Below are 16,868 nucleotides of genomic sequence, written 5' to 3'. Positions count from 1 at the left end.
ACCCTGCAGGAAAAGGGATTATTGGCTAGAAAACTGGCCAGCAGCTGGATGGCATTCTTACATACTAGCACCGACTTGTCTGCCAGACGTCCCACGGCTAAGGCCACCACTGCCTGGAAACGGGTCAGGGGGAGCACCTAGATGAGCAGAAAGAAAATCAGCATAAATTCAGCACCACCCAACTACAGCCTATGGGCCACTTCCAGTGGAGGGCAGCTATATATGTGGCTCAACACAAGATCCTAACCCTACTTAAAATATTGTGATATTTTGTTGTGATTTCTCTTATTGTAATGGGTATGAACTTGGTAGATGATAGTGTCAAGTTGCAATGTCCAATGGTTGGACACACTCATGAGTTTAACCTAAGCCTCACTCTAAGGCAGTTTTTCAGTGAGATTATAAACTATGTGAGCAGCACCACACTGCAGTCCTTAACTGGAGCAGGCACCTCGGTCCTTAGAAAGGGAAGACTTTCATTTAATTTTATTTATTTATTTATATTGTATGTATGAGTGCTCACCTATATACCTGAATGTCAGAAGAGGGCATCAGATCCTATTGGTTGCTGGGAATTAAACTCAGGACCTTTGGAAGAGCACCTAGTACTCTTAACCACTGAGCCATCTCTTTAGCCCCCATGGCAGACTTTATTACTGGTAGTAAAAATCTCAAGTCTAGACTCTTCTTTGGGGGCAGTTACCAGATTCTGTGTCTATTTTAAAACAAGATAAAAAAACAAACAAAAGCCACCTTTTTCAGGGGTAAGAGAGATGACTCTGAGGTTTAGAACACTGGCTGTTCAACTAGAGGACCTGGGTTCAATTCCCAGCACCCACATGGCAGCACCACATGGCAGCTCACAAACCCATGGAATAAGAGGCCTTCCAGCCTCTACAGGTACTGTACATATGTAGTATATGGACACAAGCTAGCAACACACTCACGCACATATAATAAAAATAAAGAAAAACGTCTTTCCTTGCTTTTTTAAATTGAGACAAGGTCTCATATAGCTCAGCTGTTTTCAAACTTTCCATGCGGCTGAGGATGACCTCAAACTACTGACCTTCCTACCTCTACTTCCCAAAGTCTGGTATCACAGGCAATGCCACAGTGCTCAGCTAGATTCTCTCTTTGCCAAGTATACAGAGAAATATTCAGTTTTAGCATAGAGAAGGTTGTTTACCTTCTGTTGGACAATTCGGGTAAAGAGCTGCAAAACACGGCTTCGCACAAAGGAGTTGACGTCGTGGACATGAGCTTGCAAGATGTCCAGGAACTGATCTCTGGTCTCTCGGGCCGTTTCCTCTAGTTGGTCACCTTTTAGAACCTGTAGGACCATCTCGGCCATGGCTGCCAGCACAGCATTGCGCATCACGTAGCTCTGAGAGAGACATCAATTGGAACAGCTCTCATTTCTTTCCCTCACTCTTCTGCCCTTAGTCAAGGTGAAGATTGCTTGTTCTAAGCTGTGACTTTCCTGGCCAACTGCCTAGGTGTTAATTCCCCAGGGTAACAGGAAGATACAAAATCCCAAGAGGATTTGTAGGCTCAGAGAATGTCAGAAAGTAAATAAGAGTCAAAATCAAAGGGTTGTGATCCCTAGTCTGAAATGCTTGGGACACAGTATTTTGGATTTTGTCTATCTATGTATACATAGTACCTTAGAGATGGAAACTAAATCTAAATGTGAAAGACATCTATGTTTTAAATTTATCACACACATAGCCTAAGGGTAATCTTAGATACCACCAAACCTGAAGATCTGAGTTCAATCTCCAGGACCAATGAAAGGAGAGAACCAACTTCCACATATGTACATACTATACACACACATACACAAAGTAAATGAATATATAATTGTTTTTCTTCCGAGACAGGGTCTCACTATGAAGCACTGTCTGGCCTAGAAGTATGAAGAGCAGACCGGCCTCAAATTCACAGAGGTCCACCTGTCTCTGCCTCCTGGATGCTGGGATTAAAGATATGTGCCATGCCTGGCAAATAATATTATTAAAAAGAAAATCAGATCTGTCTATCAAGGCACATTTGAGACTCGCTCTCCCTCTCCCTCTCCCTCTCCCTCCCTCCCTCTCTCTCTCTCTCTCTCGCCCTCCCTCCCTCCCCTTCTCCTCCCCTCCCTCTTTCTTGAGACTGGGTTTCTCTGTAGCATTGGAGCTGTCCTGGAACTAGCTCTTGTAGACCAGGCTGGCCTCAAAACTCATAGAGATCCACCTATCTCTGCCTCCCGAGTGCTGGGATTAAAGGCATGTACTCCCACCACCTGGCAAGAAACATTTCTTATTATCCTTTATCTATAAGGCTATAAAATATTGCAGGATATTTGATCACACCGACTTTCTGACTGGTTTAATAAAGAGCTGAAGGGCCAATAGCTAGGCAGGAGAGGAAAGGCAGGACTTCTGGGCAGAGAGAGAAACTGGGAGAAGGAAGCTAAGCATGTTAAAAAGTCGCCAGTGAGATGTGGAGGAATCAGGATGGGTGGGGCATTATAAAGGAGAGGTAACAAGCCATGTGGCAAAGCACAGATTTAAAAATATGGCTCGGGAGGCAGAGGCAGGAGGATCTCTGAGTTCGAGGCCAGCCTGGTCTACAAGAGCTAGTTCCAGGACAGGCTCTAGAAACTACAGGGAAACCCTGTCTCGAAAAACCAAAAAAAAAAAAAAAAAAAAAAAAAAAACAAAAAAACAAAAAAACAAAAAAGGGTTAATTAGCCTTGGAGCCAAGAAGTCTGTTTTACAACCTGGTAGAAAAGAGTGCAGGGGATTCCCTCTGCCTAGGCCAAGAGCCAGAGACGAGTCTCATAAAAGAAGTTAAAGAAAATTAGATCAATGAATAGACTGTCTTTGACATTTCCCTAGGAAGCCCCAACACTAGTCTGGGAAGAGGCCAGGCAAGCATCCAGGAAAGAGAATTTAGGGGAGTAGAACAGGTTGGTTGAGAAAGCTCATTGTTTGTAGAAAGCAATGCTAGCCAGATGGGAACAAGAGGCTCAAGCCCAAGGACTGGATGGGACTGCAAACCAAAGCTGAGTTCTCCTCACTAGACCGGTTCAGAATGGTCACCTCTACCAGAACTGCATAAAACCAAGTGATATAAAAACAAGATTCATAAAAGTTTTTCTCACTGGGCATGGGTGGCACATGCCTTTACTCCCAGCACTTGGGAGGCAGAGGCAAGCGAATCTGTTCTACAGAGTTCCAAGACTGGCTCCATAGCTACTGAGAAACCCTGTCTTGTGTGTGTGTGTGTAGGGGGGTTTCTCTGTACAAACTGTCACAATGTTAAATCTAGACAACCTGTCTTCTTTGTGTGAAACTCTATTTTGGGGACAGTCTTACTTTGTAGTCTAGGCCCTCTGGGTCTCAGACTCCAGGGTACACTTTCATTTTAATTAAAAGCTACTTTCTTTCTCAAGAAACAACCTTGAGGCCGGGCGATGGTGGCGCACACCTTTAATCCCAGCACTCGGGAGGCAGAGGCAGGTGGATCTCTGTGAGTTCGAGACCAGCCTGGTCTACAAGAGCTACTTCCAGGATAGGCTCCAAAAGCCACAGAGAAACCCTGTCTCCTGTCTCGAAAAACCAAAAAAAAAAAAAAAAAAAAAAAGGGGAGGGAAGGGGGAGAAGGAGGGGAGGGAAGGGGGAGGAGGAGGGGAGGGAGGGGGTAGGAGGAGGGAAGGAGATGGAAATTTTTAAATATAAAAAAAAAATAAACCATGAAAAAAAAAAAAAAAAAAGAAACAACCTTGAGGTCAGGCGGTGGTGGTGCACACCTTTAATCCCACCACTCAGGAGACAAAAACAAGCAGATCTCTGTGAGGTTGAGGACAGCCTGGTCTACAGCAAGTTCCAAAGCTACAAAGAGAAACCCTGTCTAGAAAAACAAAAACAAAGAAATAACCTTGATCTGAACCTTGGCTAGGCACAGTGACACCTATAATTCTAGAACCTGGGAGCCAGTCTAGGCTACGTGACAAGCCTTTTCTTTCTTATTTTGTTGTGCATATATGTTTCATAGTGTGTGTGTTTATATGGGAGCATGCATGCACTGTGGAACATTTGCAGAACTCACAGTATAACCTTGGATGTCAGTCTCTGCCCTTTTTTCTCTGTACAAACTTAACTTACATGCAGGCAAAACACATAAAAATCAAGCTTTTTTTTTTGGCTGGAGAGAGCCGTGGGTGCTTGGAAACTGAACTCTTGTATTTTTGGCTGTAGGCCAAGCCTTTAACGGCTAAGCCATCTCTTCAACCCATACATTTTTTTTTAAGGAAACAATTTTTTCAACTTTTAGAGCATGTGCTTATTAGCATGTATAAGTCCTTGCGTTGTTACCCAGAACCACGTTAAAGTGAAGGGAGAGAGAGAGACAGACTTCAGAAATGGGCTTAAAGCCCCTAGACAAATCTGGACTACCTACCTCTTCATCCAGATGATCTAGCAAAATGCACATGCTGGACATAAGGACAGCAGGGACTCGCTCTGCTAGCTCCGTGAGGAAGGCTGCAAAGCTCTTTGTCCCTGCTGTGTCTCGACTCAGCTCCTGTGGACACTTCTGCCCAATCTCTCTATAGAGGGAAGAAAACACAGATAGGGCAAGAAAGTTCAATTATTGAGTTCCCAATAAGGGAAGCCAAGACAGGCAGCTAACGTGAAGGAACCCAATATCACATGGAGAAAAGGCCTCTAACTTTCCTTTATCCCACCCACACCCCCAAGAAAATAGAAGCTTGGAGGGTCAGGAGTCACCTTACAATCTCGCCCACGATGCTCTTCATTCCATAGTCTGTTGCCCATAGACTCACAGCCGCCACCAGCACTGATGGCAGGTGCTCAAAGTGCTGCAGCATCTGGATGATCTTCACAGTTGCACCTGGGAAGCACCAACATGTAGCATTCAGGGAGAAAGGGTAATGCAGGGAGCAGGCACCAGGCGAAAGGCAACTTACTGAACATATGATTATAACGGACCAAGGCCACCCCAAGCAGGTGTGCTATGGCTTCCCTAGTGGGGCGGTTCTTCTGGTGACCAATGGTGGGATTTTCCAAAAGGCGGTAGCAACAGCCAGTAACCAAACTAAAAAGAACAGAGATGGACAGAAAGAAATCAGTTCTGGAGTCACCAGTAGCTCCCCTTATTCATTCTGTCCCTACTATGTCTGAATCGAGGTTTCTAGAGCTCTGCTCTTTCGGTCTAAGCACCTTCCACATCAAGGCGCTTTGGAGAAAGCAATCCTGGAAGGAATTCTTACCTTCTGATCATCAAATTTCAGCTAGTTACCATGCCAACAAGAAACCTGAATATATGATCAAGATGGTAGGGCAAGGTTACTGAAGACTTCTCATTGTTAAAAATGGCCAATTCAGGGGGCTGGAGAGATGGCTCAGTGGTTAAGAGCATTGCCTGCTCTTCCAAAGGTCCTGAGTTCAATTCCCAGCAACCACATGGTGGCTCACAACCATCTGTAATGAGGTCTGGTGCCCTCTTCTGGCCTGCAGACATATACACAAACAGAATATTGTATACATAATAAATAAATATTTAAAAAAAAATGGCCAATTCAGTCTTTATTGAACAGACTTTTCATTTACATCTGCTGTGACTGATCATTTACTTTGGTTTTACTCTGTGTGTGTGTGTATGTGTTTCCCTGTTATGTTCATGTGGAGAACATACAACCTTGGTTTCATTTCTCAGGAGCTGTTTGCCTTAGTTTTTAAGACAGGGCCTCTCACCTGGGGCTCACTGAATAGGCTAGGCTCGCAGTCTTAAATCCCGTAAACCTGCTTGTTTCCACATCCCCAACACTGTGCCATGTTTGTCTTTTGACAGGTTGGTTTGACAGTGTTGGTCATCAGTGTTGGTGATCATCAGTCCTCATGATTGCATGGTAAGTACTTTACTGACTGAGCCACCTCCCCAGCCATTATTTATTTGGAGACAGGTCTCAGGATGACCAGGAAGTCTCTGTCAACCAAGATACCCTTGAACTCAAACACCTGACTCTGCTTCCTAAGTGCTGGGATTACAGATGTGTGCCACCATGCCTGGCTACTTTTATTTTGAGATAAGGTCTTGCTATGTACTCTTGGTTGCTCACAGTATAGCGTAACTCGCCTTGAATTCGTGGCAAACCTGCTTCAGCCTCTCAAGTTTTGGTATATACACATGTACCACAATGCCTGGTCACTTTCTCCTTCAAACACACACACTTCATTTGGCTTCTGGACCCCTATCTCAGATTCTCTGGCTGCTTCTCAGCTCACTCTACTGGCCATGGTGTACCTTAGTATTTAGTCCTTGGATCTATGCTCTCTTGTAGTTCCTGATTTAGTGACCTCATTCAATTTCAAGGGTTTAAACACCATCATATCCCCAAAGATGTCCCTTTAGTCCACACGCGCCTTCCTTTCCACAGCTGAATCTAATACTACTCAGATGTCTAACAAGCACCTCAAAGTGCATGTCCAAAGCAGGACTTCTGATCTTCCCTGCCAAATACCCCAATTTCACTATACCTCCATTATCAGCAACTCCTTTTTGCCAAATGCTTGGCCACATCCCTGGAACAGTCATCCTTGACTGTATCCTTCTCTCGAATTGCATACCCAACCTGTCGGCAGATCCGGTAACACCATAAGAAAAAGAATTCTGCTTCTACCCATCCCCAGTGCCTTTCCATGGTCTTGCCTAGGCTACTGGAACTGGTGACTGGTCGCTTACTTCCTCTGCTGTTCCTACAATCTATTTCTATCCCATAACCAGGTTGACTCCATGAAAGCAGTCACATAACCCCACTGCCCGGTTGTGAGTGGTCCCATCGGGCACTCTGAGTATAGATCAAAGTTACCATGAGACTTATCAGGTCTTGCAAATTGGCCTGACCCGCCAGCCCACTCTCACTCTCTCAGCTGCCACTCAGACCTCACTAGTACTGGTGTGTTGCATGGTATCTGATCACAGTGTTAAGGTGTGTTGCATGGTATCTGACCACACTGTGTTAAGGTGTGTTGCGTGGTATCTGACCACACTGTGTTAAGGTGTGTTGCGTGGTATCTGACCACACTGTGTTAAGGTGTGTTGCGTGGTATCTGACCACACTGTGTTAAGGTGTGTTGCGTGGTATCTGACCACACTGTGTTAAGGTGTGTTGCGTGGTATCTGATCACACTGTGTTAAGGTGTGTTGCGTGGTATCTGACCACACTGTGTTAAGGTGTGTTGCGTGGTATCTGACCACACTGTGTTAAGGTGTGTTGCGTGGTATCTGACCACACTGTGTTAAGGTGTGTTGCGTGGTATCTGACCACACTGTGTTTAGGTGTGTTGCGTGGTATCTGACCACACTGTGTTAAGTTGTGTTGCGTGGTATCTGACCACACTGTGTTAAGGTGTGTTGCGTGGTATCTGACCACACTGTGTTAAGGTGTGTTGCGTGGTATCTGACCACACTGTGTTAAGGTGTGTTGCGTGGTATCTGACCACACTGTGTTAAGGTGTGTTGCGTGGTATCTGACCACACTGTGTTAAGGTGTGTTGCGTGGTATCTGACCACACTGTGTTAAGGTGTGTTGCGTGGTATCTGACCACACTGTGTTAAGGTGTGTTGCGTGGTATCTGACCACACTGTGTTAAGGTGTGTTGCGTGGTATCTGACCACACTGTGTTAAGGTGTGTTGCGTGGTATCTGATCACACTGTGTTAAGGTGTGTTGCGTGGTATCTGACCACACTGTGTTAAGGTGTGTTGCTGTTTCACTTCACCTGCCTACGGCACCTTCTGACTGGTTTAATAAAGGGCTAAATAATCAATAGCTAGGCAGGAGAGGATAGGCAGGCTGTTTCTGGGCAGAGACAGGAACTCTGGGAAGAATCTGAGAGGTATGGGACACACCAGACAGAAAGTATAAGTGAACTTGCAGTACTGAGGTAACGAGTCGCATGGCAGCATGTAGATTAATAGTTTAAGTTTTAAGAGCTAGTTGGGAACAAGCCTAAGCTAAGGCTGAGCTTTCATAATTAATAAGAAGTCTCATGTCATTATTAGGAGCTGGTGGTTCAAAGAAAGACCGCCTGCACGGGTGCCTGTGGGATATACTCCCCCACTTAGGCCCCTAGACCCGCTCTTCCCTGAGCTACTCATAACTTCCCCGGGTCATGGCTAAAATGGTTCCACCTCAAAGAGGTCCTGCTTGAACAGCTGACTTAAAAATTACAACCCTTCCCCACCAAATTTCCTAGCCCCTTCCTCCATTTTGCTCCGCATTAATATATCACCATACATACTATATATTTTCCTTACTTTAAACATTGCCAGTCAAGAGTGATAGCTCATGGCTGTAATTTCAGCATTTGAGAAGTTTGAGGCAAGACTGAGTTCCAGGCTAGACTGTAATAGTAAGTTCAAGACCACTTGAGCTACATAGCAAGACCAACCTAAAAAAAAAAAAAACAACTCCCCCCCAAAAGCACAAACAACAAAAATAACCACCACCCCAAAATTGCCTTCTATTCTAAAATAGAAGTGTCTATAATAATGCCACCATCCACCTAGGGGATTCTTAGTAAATACATTTCAACAAATAAAGGTATCAGCAATGAGAAATTCACTGTGGTGGCACATACCTTTAATCCCAGCACTTGGGAGGTAAAGGCAGTGAGCCTCTGTGAGTTCAAACCCAGTTTGGTCTACACAGAAACTTTCAGGCCAGGTGGGCTGCACAATGAGACAGAGTCTCACAAAAATAAGAAAACTAAACAAAGCAAAAAACAAAACAAAAAAGCCAGAACCTCATTCCTCAGAGTTTAAGATCATCTACAGCCATCTTAACCACCCACCTGACAAATTCTTCTTCAATTACTGAGTGGTTCCATAGGTGACGAATGTCCAGCTGGAGCAGCTGTGTTAAAAGCTGAAGAACTGGTTGCCTCTCTTCCTCCCAATCAAAGCCAAGGGCTGCCTTGGCCCGGGCCTTCTTACCCTAAAGTGATCAGAGAGTAAAGATCATCTAGTCTGCCCACACTATCCAGGATCAAGGCAAGGTTAGGCAAGGCCATAGAGGATTACAGGTGCTGGGATGCACAAGAACTACTTGCCAGGGAAGGGGATCCAGTACTTGAGGACTCTCTCCTAAACCCCAAGCAAGAACATAAAGCACCCTAGAATCCCGGGCTTCTCTCCCATCTATACGAAATGGCCCAGGCATTCTCACTCACCCTCCCACCCACATCCAGGTTGATGAGGCTTGTCTGGCTGGTCACATTCTCAAAGGACTCCAGGAGGCGGACCAGGGCATAGCAGTTCATCTTGAGGGTGTTTAGATGGGCAGCTCTATCTGGCACACTCAAAGTGGCATCATCCAGGATGGATGGAAGTTCCTGGGAGTGGCAGGATACCACTGTGAAGGGCAGAATCTGGGAGTTGGTTTCGTTGACTTTCTTCAGGTACCCCAGCTTCTAAACACTTAGCACACGTAGCCATCAGATTACCAAAGATCTGTGTATCATCTCTCAGTGGCCATGACACAGCTAAGTCCTTTGGGACCCCTGACCCCTGTATCGAGATAGAGCCTGTTCCTACTTTCATTCCAATGACAAGTCCTCATGGGCAATGGAGAATCACCCCTACTTGGGGAGGTGGTTCAAAAGCAGGAAAAGTTCTGTTGGTCCGCCCTTACAGCGATCGCACATCACTCTGTATCGACCACCAAGATTACAGACCTGTATGAGCCAGAGGTCCCCGGACTTAGCCAAACCAACTGAATCACAACAGCCTTGATATCATCACATGGCTCAGAGAACGGAGGAAATGCTACACACAACAAGCACCTTCCAGCCCCTACCCCAACCCCAGACCCACAGACACCTTTTATCAGGAATTCCAGGGTATCTTCCTTGAGGCCAGGATCTATACTTCGAAAGTGACTATGAGGGAAAGAAAGTGTGGGAGTGAGACAGGAGCCCACAGAGCCCATTCTCCTAGATCAGATCTAAGGCTCGAACACGTGAAAATATCCTGCAATTGTCAAATAAACGTGGTGGAAGCTGGATCAATGCTCACTATGGATGTCGGCACCCAGAACCAATAATCGGTGAACCTATAATTTGGAATTTCAAAACTAACATGCAAAAATCAGAGAAATAGCCACCATGTGTTTAAAAGCACCAGCTGCGTATTTCACTTACTGTAAAATGCTGTAGATTGTATCAAAGTGCTCCAGCATCGCGAGAGGTCCCTGAGCTCGGAAAGCTGACTGAAATGCTAGAAAATAAAGGATGCCGTTTAATTTAGAGGGAAGACAGATTTTTTTTTTTTTTTGGAGCTCCAGTGGCGCAATCGGTTAGCGCGCGGTACTTATATGACAGATTTTTTTGTTTTTGGGTAAATTCTATTTCTATGTAGAAGGCATTTAGCAGACATGTTTCCTGAATCTTCAATCTTTCTCTTTCATAATTTTTTTTTTTAAGACAGGGGTTCTCTGTGTGTCCCTGGCTGTCCTGGGGCCTCCTTGCTCTGTAGACCACTCCTCTGCCTCCTGCAGTGCTGGAATTAAAGGCGTGCACCACCACACCTGGCTCATTCCATGTTCATACACAAACATCACAGACTTTAGCCACATGTACAACATTTCTGTCATAAAAAGCAATGTTTCATGGGGCACACTTCTTCCCGTGTCAGCCCAACTCTGTCCATGTGCTGCTAGAGTGAACATTTATTTTCTTACTTCCTCACACCACAAGATGCTCCAGGTTTACCTTCTACTTTCCTTGGCCTGGTGCTGGAATCAACAATTCTCAGTGGTATGAAAGGACAGTTTATAAAAAACCCAAGCTCTCGGCACTGCATAGAGTAACTGTTGGTCCTGCCCGATAGTACCAGCCTTAGAGAGGCTGAGGCAGGAGGATTAAAAACTCAAAAGCCTCACTAGGCTACAAAGTGAATTCACTAGCCTGGGCTACTAGCAAGACCGTGTGAAAATACAAATAAAAAGGAGGTGGCTATGTAGCTCAGAGAAGCACTTATCTGGCATGTGCAAGGCCCTTGGTTCAATTCCCAGTCCCGAAAAAGGAGAAACCAACCCAGCAGACGAGGAGGCAAGGAAGACCAGAAGTTCAAAATCATCCTTAGCTATATGTATTCAGTTTGAGACTGCTCAAATTGAGACTTTGTCTCAAAAAACTTAGAAAAAACATTGAAAAAAGAAAAGGACAAGACAGAAAGGCCTTTTCCCATTTCTGAACCTTACATCCAGGAGGTCAGTTGTTCAAGCTCAGGGTGGCAGCGGAGACAAGCCCAGGCCTGGCTCCAGCAGCTTCGGTCTACATGTAGTTCCCCAAAGCAACACAGTGTGAACCAATTCCAACAAGTACAGTGGCATTGTGGGGTCTGACGGGTAATATACAGTGGTTTTAGTTTTTCATAGACGTCAGGAGGAACTACACTGTACATTCAATCAGTGAACAGCCACATATACGATATCCTCCTCTATTGCAATGGAGCTGTTTTGTGTGTTGTTGCAGCTATGTTTCCCCTTTATTACACTTCTTGGAAACACGATCTAGATTTAAGAGTACTCCCTAAGAAAAGGCAAGTCAAATACTGCCCACAATGCGGCATGTGTATTTTTTACTTTACTCATGTATGGTATGCAGGTTGGTGTTTTGCCTGCACACAGATCTGTGCACTACATGCACAAGTTACAGTCAGTTGTGAACTGCCATGTGGATGCTGGGAATCAAACCTGGGTCTTCTAGAAGAACAGTTGGGTCTTCTAGAAGAACAGTTGCTTTAAACCTCTAGGCCATCTCTCCAGTCCCTAGCCTACAATTCTTAATTTTACCATGGTAAAGGGTAAAAATACAGCCAAGCGGTGGTGGTCCATGCCTTAGTTTACAAAGTGAGTTCCAGGACAGCAAGGACCGTTACACAGAGAAGCCAAAATCGAAAAAACAAGACAGAAAAACAAAACATTCCCACCCCCTCAAAAAAAAAAAAAAAAAAAAAAAAAAAAAAAAAAAAAAAAACCCTAGAGTAATTAGGTTAAGCAACACTGTTTCTTGAATAATCCAGGGAGGACAGCCTTTTGCATCATGAATCCCGTGCAGAGCTACTAAAGAAACAAACAAACAAAGAAGTGAAATAAAATTAGGGACTAGTAGGAAAGATATTCTCTGCCCCAATGGAATGTCACGGAGCTATAGAACAGAAACACTAATTACACACAGGATATCTGTCTATTGAAGCTCACTGGTAGCATGGTGTCTTACCTCTAAGTTGCAATGGAAGCTGCTTGATGGGCAATACCTCCTGAACAACATACTGATTCACGCCTCTACTTTTCAGCAACTCCTCTGGGGCTAAGGGTAGATGGAATTCAAAGTTTTGGGGAGACATCCTTCTCCTATCGGTTCACAGGCCTAGAAGACAAACAACAAAACTTCAGTCGAAACCAGAAGTTCTCAACCTGTGGGTCTTGACCCCTTCACAGGGGTCTCCTAAAACCATCAAAACACCATTATGATTTATAACAGTAGCAAAATCAGTTATGAAGTAGCAACAAAATAATTTTATGGTTAGAGATTACCACAACATGAAGAACTGTATTTAAAGGGCATTTAATACAGCATTAGGAAGGTTGAGTGCTCTAGTTTTTATTATGTGGTAAGAGCATTTCTTTCTTTCTTTTTTGGGGGTGGTGGTGGTGGTACTGGGAATTAAACCCAGCATCTTTGGTATGGTAGGCAGGTACTTTACTACTGAGCTATAACCCCTGCCTCAGAAATTATCTAGTTCAATTATGTTCCCCACTTTCAACAATATGTTTTTCAGTCTTACAACAAGCTACTAACATTATCTTGTAAGGTATACTATCAGAGCCAAGTAAAGTAGTACACGGTTGTATTTATATTCCTAGTATCCCAGCATTCGGGAGGCAGAAGGATGGAGTTCAAGGCCAGCCTCTTCTACATGATCTGGGCTATATAAGACCTCCAGTCCCCAATATAAAAGCAACTCTAGACGAGAATCTAATTCTTGTTATTACTCTGCCACTAGGTAGGTCACTGAGTCCTCATGGTCTCATCTCTAAAATGGTATTACTCTGGGGCTCAAATGAATCAAGGGTTAAAAAATTCGGGAAGAGCCAAGTGTGGTGGTACAGGTATATAAATCCAACACTAGGAAGGCTGAGGCAGGAGGACTGCAGAGTTAGAGGCCAGGCGGGACAGCAGTGAGTGCTAGGCTGCCAAGAGCTATCTCAACAAAACAAAACAAAAAATTTAAATATTAATGAACTAGTAAGTGACAATCTGTTGTACAAACAGCCTTACTACTTCCATTTTAAAGTCAAACGATCCTTACAGCATCGGGGTTCCTGGATGCAGGATGAGAGAACATTAGCGTCTACTCATTCTGTAGTCTCCAATCTTGGCCTCTAGAGGTGCATAACGAAACAACTAAGTTTATAGATTGAGTAGCAAGGTTATGCGATCTGCCCACATCACACGTTCCGTTTCTGATCTATCACTCACTGCTACTTTGGATTTCAAGGGCATCCCTACCAGACGTCGCTGCCGACTGCACACAAGCAAAGGCTGCGTCCTGTCCCGGACCTGATTTTCTCAGCCCTTCACTTCCCGCTTCCTACCCCTACCATACCTCACCTGGACACCTGGACACCGCTCACCCGCCGCTTCTTCGACTGGGATCGACCCCGCTGAAAAGGAAGGAAGAAGACACCAGCGGACCATCCGCGCCAAACAGCTAGATGGTTTTCAAGCTTGCGGAGAAACCAGCCAATCCTCGGCAGGCTGGGACGGAAATCCGCTTCGGAGTCAGGAGTCGCGCTCGCAGAGCCCGCGAATCGGAGTTCAAACCTCAACGGCTGCCGGGAGGCGGAGCGTGACGCGGTTGGAGAGGCCGACCAATCACAGCGCCGGGAGGCCGGGAGAGCCGACCAATCACAGCACCGGAGGGAGGCGGGGCAAGCGGGCGGGGCGGGGGGGGGCCCCCTAGGGGTCTGCGCTTTCTCCGTTTCCTCCACGGTGCCCCGTCCCCGGAATGGCGACCCGGATATCCCTCCGGGAGGCCCCGAACCTCAAATCCCTGCCATCTAAACTGCTAGAGTATACTGTCTCAGCAAAACCGTGTGGCGAGGGGCAAGGGGACCTTGTCGCAGCGCCGGGCTCCCATCCTCCACCTCCCTCACAGTGGAGGACGCCCAGAGAAACAGGAGAGGGTTTATTTGCACGGACACGGAGTTCCGGGTTGGAGATGTCCTACCCTGCGACAAGAAACGTGCCGCAGCCCTAAAAACGTTTCCGAGGCTAAAACGGAAGTGTCTGAGCTGGACGCGCGGGCTAGGCCGGAACTTGGAGGGCGGAGCTTGTGGCTAGGGCGGTGCGAGCCGAGGGGCGTCCGCTCCCAAAGCTAGCTGGGTAAGGCCCAAGATGGCGTCTCTTATGGTCAGACCCGTGTGAGGCCCCAGCTGAGACTGTGTCCTTTACCTGGTCTTTGAAATCTACACCTGGTCCCCATTTTTCTGTCTGGTGCGGGGCCCTGTCGAGGTAGACGGGCGCTAGAGTAATGGCAGGGAGTCTCCCTTGGGTGGCAAGTAGGAGCCTGTGGGGCTGGATGCCCTTGGCGTGCAGAACCTTCTCTCTGGGTAAGTGGCTAACGTACAGATAAGACAGACGCCCCGCGAACTGCTTGGTGGTAGGCGGTGCCGATTCTTTCTTTCTCCCTTCCATTCCTAGGTGTACCGCTGTTGACCCGTGTGAGGCTTACGCTGCCGCCCCCGAGAGTGGTTGATCGCTGGAACGAGAAGAGGGCTCTGTTTGGTGTCTACGACAACATCGGGATCCTGGGTAGGCCTTGATTGCTAATTTCAGAAGGACTGGTAGGCTGTATTGACTGTTTTGTTTTTATTTGCTTGGAGAATAGTAGTGTGCTCAGGGCGGGCTTGGTGGCACAAGCTGGGGGCTAAGGCAGACAAGACCGGTTTAAGTTACAAAGAATAGTGTGGTGATCAGACAGACTAACACAGTTGTGCGTCGTTCTGAGTGCCCAGAGCTGGATGGTAGTGTCAGTATCTGACTCCCAAGCATTCTGGCGCACACGCTTGCCTGTTTTACTGTACATGTGCTATGTGCTATTCAAGCAAGGCCCACAGGTCCAGGGTGTCAGGCTCCTTAGAACTGGCCTTGCACACAGTTGTGAATCTCTAGATGTGTGTGCTGGGTCTCGGGCTCTTTGTAAGAACAAGTGTTCTTACCGCAGAGCCATCTCTTGAGCCCCGAAGACTTCTTAGTAGCATTACCCGTGTGCCTGGTCTGTAAGCTCTGCTCAGGGAGCTGCAGCCGTGGGGTGGAGGCTTAGCTGGCCTAGGCTGCCTTCCCTTCTCTGCAAGCTAACGTTCTCTTGCATTTCAGGGAACTTCGAAAAGCACCCGAAGGAACTGATCAAGGGCCCGGTATGGCTTCGAGGCTGGAGAGGAAATGAATTGCAGCGCTGTATCCGAAAGAAGAAAATGGTTGGAAGCAGAATGTTTGCCGAGGACCTGCACAACCTCAACAAACGGATCCGCTATCTCTACAAACACTTTAACCGGCATGGGAAGTACCGCTAGAACGGAGAACTCGAGAAGACGCGCTTGTCACTCTGGAGAAGGGGAACAGGACCTATCCCTGCAAGGACGCGCAGTGCGCTCTCTTACGCGCAGTGCGTTCTCTGTGATAAAATGGGCCGTCTTTGGGATGGGATACGCACACTGTGTGTTCTTACAGTGCTATTTCTCACTTCTGCAGACTGAAGTTTCTCACCGCTGAGTCGTAGGCTCTCTAAGACCTTACTTATTTACAACCCAATCATACTTTCCGTCGTAGAAGTACGACAATTTATTGTTGGCTCTTTCTGACATTGGCCCTTCATGTTCGGTGAGGGTTTTTTTTTTTTTTTTTTTTTTTTTTAATGTTATCATGGAGACAAAACCCAGGAATGGTCTCATTCTAGGGAAATGCTCTGCCACTAAGCTACCCAGCCCCTTGGAAGTGTAGTGATGCTGCTGTTTCTAAAGAGTATGACAGGGCTGGAGAGATGGCTCAGTGGTTAAGAGCATTGCCTGCTCTTCCAAAGGTCCTGAGTTCAATTCCCGGCAACCACATGGTGGCTCACAACCATCTGTAAAGAGGTCTGGTGCCCTCTTCTGGCCTGCAGACATACAGGCAGAATATTGTATACATAATAAGTAAATAAATAAATATTTTTAAAAAAAGAGTATGACACACCAAAATGAAGTGGGAAAGTGAAATTATACGTGTACTGTTCTCATCAAAACAAATGAGGTTAACTTCTCTGAGTAGAGAAGTATTTCAGAGGATGACCTTTAACCACATCCAGTTTTGTTTGTTTTTTCTAGTTTTTTTTTCGAGACAGGTCTTCTCTGTGTAGCCCTGACTGTCCTGAACTTACTCTATACCCCAGGCTGGCCTCAAACTCACAGAGATCCACCTGCCTCTACCTTCTAAGTGCTGGGATTAAAAGGCGCCTGGTGAACCACATCCAGTTTTATGGAGTGTTAAAGATCACATTAGGATTTCCTATGTGCTAGGCAAGCACTCCTCCAACTGAGTACCTCTTCCTTACTAACAAAAAAAAAAAAAAATGTGTGTAGTAGGGGGGAGCAGAACGGACAGGGTTTCACTAGTTCTGACCTGGAACTCACAATATAGACCAGGCTGGCCTCTGACTCAGAGTTGCTTCTGCCTCTGCCCTGTCTTTTGAGTGCTGAGATAGATGTATGCACCTCCACACCTGGCTTTCTCACCTTTTTAATAATAGTAT

The 16,868-nt window shown here is 46.0% G+C and overlaps 2 protein-coding genes and 1 non-coding gene across 4 annotated transcripts in view; 1 reads left to right on the top strand and 2 right to left on the bottom strand.

Annotated features, from left to right (window-relative positions):
* Ncapd2 (non-SMC condensin I complex subunit D2) overlaps positions 1-14,361 on the bottom strand; it is a 26,276-nt gene extending 11,915 nt beyond the window's left edge. Inside the window, exons 1-11 of one of the 2 annotated variants that reach the window (XM_038318367.1) lie at positions 13,688-14,361; positions 12,296-12,450; positions 10,214-10,289; positions 9,894-9,952; positions 9,245-9,426; positions 8,867-9,009; positions 4,979-5,106; positions 4,779-4,902; positions 4,450-4,597; positions 1,190-1,387; positions 3-137 (exon numbers count right to left, since the gene is read on the bottom strand). In XM_038318367.1, coding sequence (XP_038174295.1) covers positions 3-137; positions 1,190-1,387; positions 4,450-4,597; positions 4,779-4,902; positions 4,979-5,106; positions 8,867-9,009; positions 9,245-9,426; positions 9,894-9,952; positions 10,214-10,289; positions 12,296-12,422 — 1,320 coding nt within the window. In that variant the 5' untranslated portion in view covers positions 12,423-12,450; positions 13,688-14,361. The remainder of the gene's footprint in view (positions 1-2; positions 138-1,189; positions 1,388-4,449; positions 4,598-4,778; positions 4,903-4,978; positions 5,107-8,866; positions 9,010-9,244; positions 9,427-9,893; positions 9,953-10,213; positions 10,290-12,295; positions 12,451-13,687) is intronic. The other variant, XM_038318366.1, reaches the window with a different exon arrangement.
* Positions 9,504-9,820, bottom strand: LOC119808594. Its single transcript, XR_005284516.1, has one exon. It is a non-coding gene; the product is annotated as a small nucleolar RNA U85 (small nucleolar RNA).
* On the top strand, positions 14,064-16,868 carry Mrpl51 (mitochondrial ribosomal protein L51). Its single transcript, XM_038318369.1, has 3 exons — positions 14,064-14,691; positions 14,783-14,893; positions 15,458-16,868. Exons 1-3 carry the CDS (start codon positions 14,613-14,615, stop codon positions 15,652-15,654), a joined length of 387 nt encoding a protein of 128 aa, XP_038174297.1. The 5' UTR covers positions 14,064-14,612; the 3' UTR covers positions 15,655-16,868.

This window comes from Arvicola amphibius, chromosome 2 (genome assembly GCF_903992535.2).
Source record: "Arvicola amphibius chromosome 2, mArvAmp1.2, whole genome shotgun sequence".
Taxonomy (NCBI): domain Eukaryota; kingdom Metazoa; phylum Chordata; class Mammalia; order Rodentia; family Cricetidae; genus Arvicola; species Arvicola amphibius.
Note: the sequence above shows the minus strand (reverse complement) of the source record. Positions and strands in the feature narration are given on the sequence as shown.